A 7,859-nucleotide genomic window follows, 5' to 3' on the forward strand; every position below is an offset into this window, starting at 1 on the left:
GGGAGCGCCACCGCACTCCCAAGCGCCGCACTCTACAGAGTGCACCACCGGGCCGGCCCTTAATTCTTAATTCTTAATTCTTGATTCTTGATTTTTAATTCTTAATTCTTGTCCCATTATCGGGCGTGCTTACTCACCTTATCCTGACACGGTTGGTTCCCGCGGTGGACGAAGGTTTTACTCTTTCATTTTCAGTGGTCAACCCTCCGATGCGCCGTCTTCCTCACGGTGTCCCCCATATCCAGTGTCCCATGTTTGGGCGCCAAATATGTCCTGACCCGCGGGATATTCAACGCAGACCCTGGAGGGGGGAGTGGGAATTGGCTGGGACAAGAGACGTGAGAAATGGAGACAAGACAGTATTCTGATCAAGTCTCCATATTTATCTTTTTGTTTGTTTTGCAGAATGTGACTCATGCTGAATATATGCTTTTTTATTCTTTTTTTCCACTCATCTTTATACTATGAGCATATTCCTGAGTCACTAAATAGGCTTCAAATTCGTGATTTTTAAAAGGTTTCAAAGCATTTTATTATGTGCATCATATGTGCTATAATTCATTTAACATTTCCTAGTAATTTGACTTTTAGATTTTTTTCTAATTTTTAAGTAGAAAACTGTCAGTCTGAACATCCTACAAATGGACTTACTGGGTTATGAACAACTTTAAAGCTTTTAATTCACATTGCTAAGTTGTTTTACAGAAAGTTTATCTAATTACCCACAGGCAGTATATGAAAATAATTATTTTTGGTGCATTTAAAAATTTCACACTGTAATTGTCTCTCTTTTTAGTTCTCTCAATTTCTGCTTTACATGTTTTTCAGACTTTGTTGTTAAGTGCACACAAATTTAGAGTTCTTATGTTTTCCTTGTAGATTGAAAGATTTTTTTTATCATAAAATATCTCTCTTTATCTCTAAAAAATTCTTCTTTGTCGTGATTGTATAGCTCACCAGCTCTCTTTTGGATAGTGTTTCCCTATTATATCTTTTCATCCTTTTACTTTCTACCTTTCTGTGTCTTTATATTTTAAGTATCTATCTCATAAATAGCATATAATTGAATTTTGTGGGGTTCGTAATCTAGTTAAAAACCTTCATGTTTTAAAAAACTCCAGTATTATACTCATTTACTTAATTTAATGTGTTTACTAATATGGTCAGCTTCATAACTGCCATCTTACTTTTTGTTTTCTATTTGTCCCAACTGGTCCATGTTCTCTTTTCTCTACTTTCTTGTATTTTTTTGGATTATTTTTTTTTTCCATATTTCTCCTCCATTGGCTTGCTAGTTATATGTACTTTTAATATTTTAGCAGTTACCGTACTGTGTCTTTTACGTATTAAAGTTTAATATTAGTACTTTTAGCAGTTTCTAGACAATTAAAGGATCTGAGATCATTTTAACTCATTTACTGCCTCCCATCTATTGTCCTAATGTGAAATGTATTTTAATTCTCTCTATGTTTCTAACCCAACAAGATACTATTATTACTCTTTTATGTAGTCAATATTCATTTAAACTTAACCATATTTTCCTTTCCATTGTTCTTTAAAAAGATGACCGGTAAGGGGATCTTAACCCTTGACTTGGTGTTGTCAGCACCACGCTCACCCAGTGAGCTAACCGGCCATCCCTATATGGGATCCGAACCCGTGGCCTTGGTGTTATCAGCACCACACTCTCCCGAGTGAGCCACAGGCCGGCCCCTCATTGTTCTTTATTTCTTACTGCATGTTTGTGTTACCATCTAAAATGATTTTTTTTTTTTTAAAGATGACCGGTAAGGGGATCTTAACCCTTGACTTGGTGTTGTCAGCACCACGCTCAGCCAGTGAGCGAACCGGCCATCCCTATGTGGGATCCGAACCCAGGGCCTTGGTGTTATCAGCACCGCACTCTCCCGAGTGAGCCACGGGCCGGCCCTGAAATGATTTTTCTTCTATTTGAAGAACTTCCTTTAGTGGTGACAAATTCCCAGTTCTTGTCTAAAAATGTCTTTATTTCCACATCTTTTTTCCAGATGGGTAGTTATTTTCATTTAGCATATTAAAGACATTACTTTATTGCTTCCTAGGTTCTATTGTCTCTACTGAGAAGGTAACTGTCAGTCTTATTGTTGCTCCTTTGAAGATTTTGTTTCTGTGTGTGTTTAGGTTATATACATTGTTCTTGGTTTTTAGCACTTAGACTGTTATGTTTCTAGATGTAGTTTTCTTTGTATTTATACCACATCAGGTTCATAGTACTTGCTTGAGACATTTTTTTTTTTTTTAAATCCTTGGTCATTCTCTCTTCAAATTTTGCCTCTGCTCCATCTCTCTCTCTCTCTCTTTCTCTCTCTCTCTCTTTCTCTCCCCTCCCTTCCCTTCCCCTCCCCTCCCCTCCTCTTTGCTGGGACCCTATATATATGTTTGTAGACCTTTTCATTGTCACATATGAACACTTTTCCACATTTACTGTATATTTCCTGTTGAAATTTCTTTTATTTTGCTAATATTCTTTCTTCAACTGTGACTAATCAGCTATTAAATATTTATGTAGTTCTCAATTTCAGTTGTGTTTTTTATTTCTGCAATCTATATTTTATTATTTTAAAAATTTCTATATCTCAGTTAAAATTTCCCAATTTTTAATTTTTAAAATATATTGATAATAGTTAAAAGTTCATGTCTAAATAATTTCAATAACTGCATCTTCTGACAACTGTCTCCTGGTATTCAGTCAAATGGTCTTATCTCCTAGTATTCTTGGTCATATTTCATTGAATGCTGGCTACTGTATATGAAAATATAGAGAGGTAATTTGAGGCTCTGGATGATTTTGTCTTCTTCCAGAGAGGATTTACTTTTGCTTCTGGCAGGCACATAGGATAGCAGCAAATCAACTGATTCCTGTCAGGGATGTACTGCTAATATCATCCTGAATGGGGAAAAGCTGAAAGCCTCTCCCTTAAGAACAGGAAGAAGACAAGGACGCCCACTCTCACCACTGCTATTCAACATAGTATTGGAAGTACTAGCCAGAGCTATCAGGCAAGAGAAAGAAATAAAGGGCATCGAAACTGGAAAAGACAAAGTCAAACTGTTCCTGTTTGCAGATGACATGATCCTATATATAGAAAAACCTAAAGACTCTACAGAAAAACTTTTATAGCTGATAAAGATTTCAGTAAAATTGCAGGATACAAAATCAACATGCAAAAATCAGTATCATTTTTATACCCCAACAATGAACTAGCAGAAAAGGAAATCAAGAAAGCTAGCCCATTTACAATAGTCACCAAAAAAAAAAATATAAAAAAAAAAAAAAAAATATTACCTAGGAATAAATTTAACCAAGGAGGTGAAAAATCTCTACAATGAGAACTACAAGTCAAAAAAAAAAATATATATATATATTACCTAGGAATAAATTTAACCAAGGAGGTGAAAAATCTCTACAATGAGAACTACAAGTCACTGTTGAAAGAAATTAAAGAGGACACAAAAAGATGGAAAGACATTCCATGCCCTTGGATTAGAAGAATTAACATTATGAAAATGTCCATACTACCCAAAGCCATCTACAGATTCAATCCCCATCAAAATACCAATGACATTTTTCACAAAAATAGAAAAAAAATCCTAATATTCATATCAAACAACAAAAGACCCCAAACAGCCAAAGCAATCCTGAGCAAAAAAATAAATAAAGCCAGAAGCATAACACTATCTGACTTCAATTATACTACAAAGCTATAGTAACCAAAACAGCATGGTACTGGCATAAAAACAGACACTCAGACCAATGGAACAGAATAGAGAGCCTAAAAAAATGAATCCACATACTAAGAGCCAACCGATTTTGGACAAACGCACCATGAACATACATTGGGGAAAAGACTGCCTCTTCAATAAATGGTACTGAGAAAATTGGGCATTCATATATAGAAGAATGAAACTAGACCCACACATACCTCTTGCCAGATACCAAAATCAACTCAAAATGTATTAAAGACTTAAATATTAAATGTGAAACTGTAAAACTCCTAAAAGAAAACATAGGGAAAGCACTTCAAGAAGTAGGACTAGACAAAGACTTTATGAACAAGACCCCAAAAGCACAGGCAACAAAAGGAAAAATAAATAAATGGGATTATATCAAACTAAAAAGCTTCTGTACAGCAAAAGGACAGTTAACAGAGCAAAATGACAACTCACAGAATGGAAGAAAATATTTGCAAACCATGCATCTGACAAGGAATTAATATCCAGAATATGCAAGGAACACAAACAACTTAACAGTAAAGAAACAAATAACCTAATGAAAAAATGGGAAAAGGAGCTGAATAGACATTTCTCAAAGGAAGATATTCAGATAGCCAACAGACACATGAAAAAATGCTCAATATCTCTAAGCATTATGGAAGTGCAAATCAAAGCCACATTGAGATATCATCTCACCCCAGTTAGATTGGCCAGTATCAGAAAGACAGAGAATAACAACTGCTGGTGAGAATGTGGGGGAAGGGGAACCTTCCTACACTCTTGGTGAAACCATAAATTAGTGCAGCCATTATGGAAGACAGTATGGAGCTTCCTCAGACAACTAGAGATACAACTCTCATATGACCCAGTAATCCCACTGCTGGGTATGTACGCAAAGGAATAGAAATCATCATGTCGAAGGAATACCTGCACTCCCATGTTTATTGCAGCTCTATGTACAATAGACAAGAGTTGGAACCAACCTAAATATCCATCATTGGACAATAGATAAGGAAAATGTGGTATATGTATTCAATGGAATACTACTCTGCCATAAAAAGAATGAAATTCTGCCATTCACAGCAACATGGATGAACTTAGAAAAAATTATGTTAAGTGGAATAAGCCAGGCACAGAAAGAGAAATACCACATGTCTTCACTCATAAGTGAGAGTTTAAAAAATAAACAAATATATTTTTTAAAAAAGAAGGAAATATACAACAATCACAATAATATATTTAACTGTCAAAAGGAGAGAACAGAACCAAAGTTACCAGAGGTGGAAAAGGGGAAGGGGGTATTAGCAAGAAATTGTTAAAAGGCCACAAAAAATGATTGCATTGTATAATGTTGAATGTACTAATTATCCTGATTTGAGCATCACATATTGCACACAGGTATTGATTTCAACATGGTACCCCACAGATAAGTACAATCAATTATGTTTCAATAAAAAAAAAGAAATGATCTTTTAAGTGGAAATTCCAATCAATTAAATAAATATATTACAAATTTAAAAAAATAAAGCTACTCTTCAGTCTTTCTGAGGGCTTGTCTATTTCCATTTTACCTCTGTCTCTAGGGTAGCTTTCCAGGAGTCACAACTAATAATAGCTTTCTTGGGCTCTGATCTCTAATTTTTGTCCATTAAGCTCGTAAGACTTGAAGCTCTGCTTAGTTTTCAGTTTCTGTGCCAGCAGTTGAGAATTGGCAGATGCCTTGAGAGAAAAAGTAGGCATCTCAAGTATTTATTACCTTGATAGCTCTCTGGTGCCTTCACACAGATTTTTCATTAGTTTTCAAGCTTTTCTGGTCTTCTTGGTAGGAGGACTGCATGCTATAAACTACTCTATCAATATAAGTGGAAGTCTTTGGTTCAGTTTTAAGAAATATATTGTGTTTTTTTCTTTTTTGACTGGTAAGGGGATTGCAACCCTCGACACGGTGTGGTCCGCACCACGCTCAGCCAGTGAGCGGACCGGCCATCCCTATGTAGGATCCGAACCCGCGGCCTCAGTGCTACCAGCGCTGCACTCTCCCAAGTGAGCCATGGGGCCGGCCCTATTGTGTTTTTTTCTGATTACAAAAATAATACATGTTCATGTGAGCGGACCGGCCATCCCTATGTAGGATCCGAACCCGCGGCCTCAGTGCTACCAGCGCTGCACTCTCCCGAGTGAGCCATGGGGCCGGCCCTATTGTGTTTTTTTCTGATTACAAAAATAATACATGTTCATTATAGTACTTTTAGAAAATAGTGAAAAATCACACATACACACAAAATCAAGATTTCCTGTAAGTCTGCCACTTAGAGATAGCACTGTAACATTTTGTTCTCTTCTCTTCCAGTCTTAGAACTTTTTGTCTTTTCTTATGTGTATGTATATTTATATTACCAAATCTGGATCAATACATAAACTATGATCCAGATTTGGTAATAAAAAAACAGATTTTTCACTTAAAAGTGTATCATGAACATTTTTCCATGTCATTAGATATTCTATAGAAGGGATTGTAAATGGTAATGGATTGAAAATGGATCACAGATTTGTTTCTAAAACAGTGTTCCAATTTTTTTTTAATTTAAAAATAGGAATGTCACACAAACACTTTGATTTCTGGCTTCTTCTGAAAAATTAGAAGACTCAAAAACACTGAATTCATGTTTCTATGTGCAACAATTGGTTGAAGCTAAGTAATGGGTGCCACCTTTAGATAGAATAGGTTTCCTCCATATTTTCCTAGTCCTGTGCTGTCTATAACATTTTGATTTGGAACCTCACTTCTCTGCCTTGCATTTTAATGTCTTTACAGTGTTCCATCTAATAGATGTGCCATGAGATACCTAATCATTTTCCTATTGTTGGTCATTAGGAGTGTTTCCAATTTTTATGTTTAGTGAAATAGTAATATTTGAAATTTCTGTTTTCTTGATATTTATTATCAATTAACCAAAATACAGGCAGATAAGAAAAGTTAGACTCATAAAAACCTTTCCAAGCTAAACTTTGGAATGTAGTAGTTGCATCCATTTGCCTGCAACATCAAGATAAGATTTATATAACTCTTATAAAAATTATCTGCAATATATCAGAGACCAAACTAGAAGTCAGCTTCAGAATTTATTGTTCCGTGGAAACAGATTCTTTAAACATTTTTTAAACTAATAAGCCAAGCTGTAAACTAGGCAGGAGTAAGCAATCTACATATTAAGGGTCACTGTCAAAAATACATGTTCTACCCCATGTATAAGCAAAAGGCAGCTAATTTATTTGCAGCAGCGTTTAACAAAAGTAGCACACAAGGTTGGAATGGAATTCTAAAACAGTAACAATGTATATTAACTGATGAGAGGATGAAAAAATCTAGAATAGGAAATGAAAAATTGTATTCACTAAGTTTCTCATATAATGAGAAATACATTTTGCTTCTATTTTGTCCACCAAGGAGAAAGAGATACAAAAGGACAGATAAAAATTGTTAAAGAGTGAAGAGATGTAGGAAAAAAAGAAAGAGAAAAAACATAAAGAGAAAAGAAAAAAAAGGTGCAGGAGTTGAGTAATTAACGTAAGTTGCAACTTAAAGGCTTTGCATTGTCAAGGCTATGCCTCCAGAAGCTATTTGTATTTTTTCTCTAAGTAGAGAAGAAAAGGAACCTAAGGGAAATAGGGAGAAGATGGAGACACAGTGGCTAAAAGAGAAGGAGGAGTTAAAATCTGCATCACATAAGGGTTGATTTCCCTAACTGTACACTGATGCGAATCTTTATGTCTTTTCCTCTCTCACGATTTTAGTTTAATGATGAGAAAAAATTGATGAATTTTCATCAGAACCTTCAGGATATCACAGAAGATCAACTAAGTTTGGCCTCAATTCACTACATGCGATCTCACTACCAAGAAGCTATTGATATATATAAACGAATACTGCTAGATAACAGGTGTGTATCCATTTATGCCTACTCGAATCTCTTTTATTTTATTAGTTTCTTTTGTAACTAGTTTGGCTGAGGACCTAGTGTCTTTTGGATCTAGTACCACCATGTGTTCAAATCTGTTTAATTGATAATCTGTGAGAGCAAGAACTCCTTAGCGAGGTGTGATGG

At 35.3% G+C, this 7,859-nt stretch overlaps 1 protein-coding gene across 1 annotated transcript in view; it reads left to right on the plus strand.

Annotated features, from left to right (window-relative positions):
- Window positions 1-7,548: 7,548 nt before the first annotated feature.
- TTC26 (tetratricopeptide repeat domain 26) overlaps window positions 7,549-7,859 on the plus strand; it is a gene marked incomplete at its 5' end in the record, with an annotated part of 48,536 nt that continues 48,225 nt past the window's right edge. Inside the window, one exon of the mRNA XM_008593867.1 lies at window positions 7,549-7,694. Coding sequence (XP_008592089.1) covers window positions 7,549-7,694 — 146 coding nt within the window. The remainder of the gene's footprint in view (window positions 7,695-7,859) is intronic.

Source organism: Galeopterus variegatus, unplaced genomic scaffold (assembly GCF_000696425.1).
Source record: "Galeopterus variegatus unplaced genomic scaffold, G_variegatus-3.0.2 Scaffold9769, whole genome shotgun sequence".
NCBI classification, from domain to species: Eukaryota; Metazoa; Chordata; class Mammalia; order Dermoptera; family Cynocephalidae; genus Galeopterus; species Galeopterus variegatus.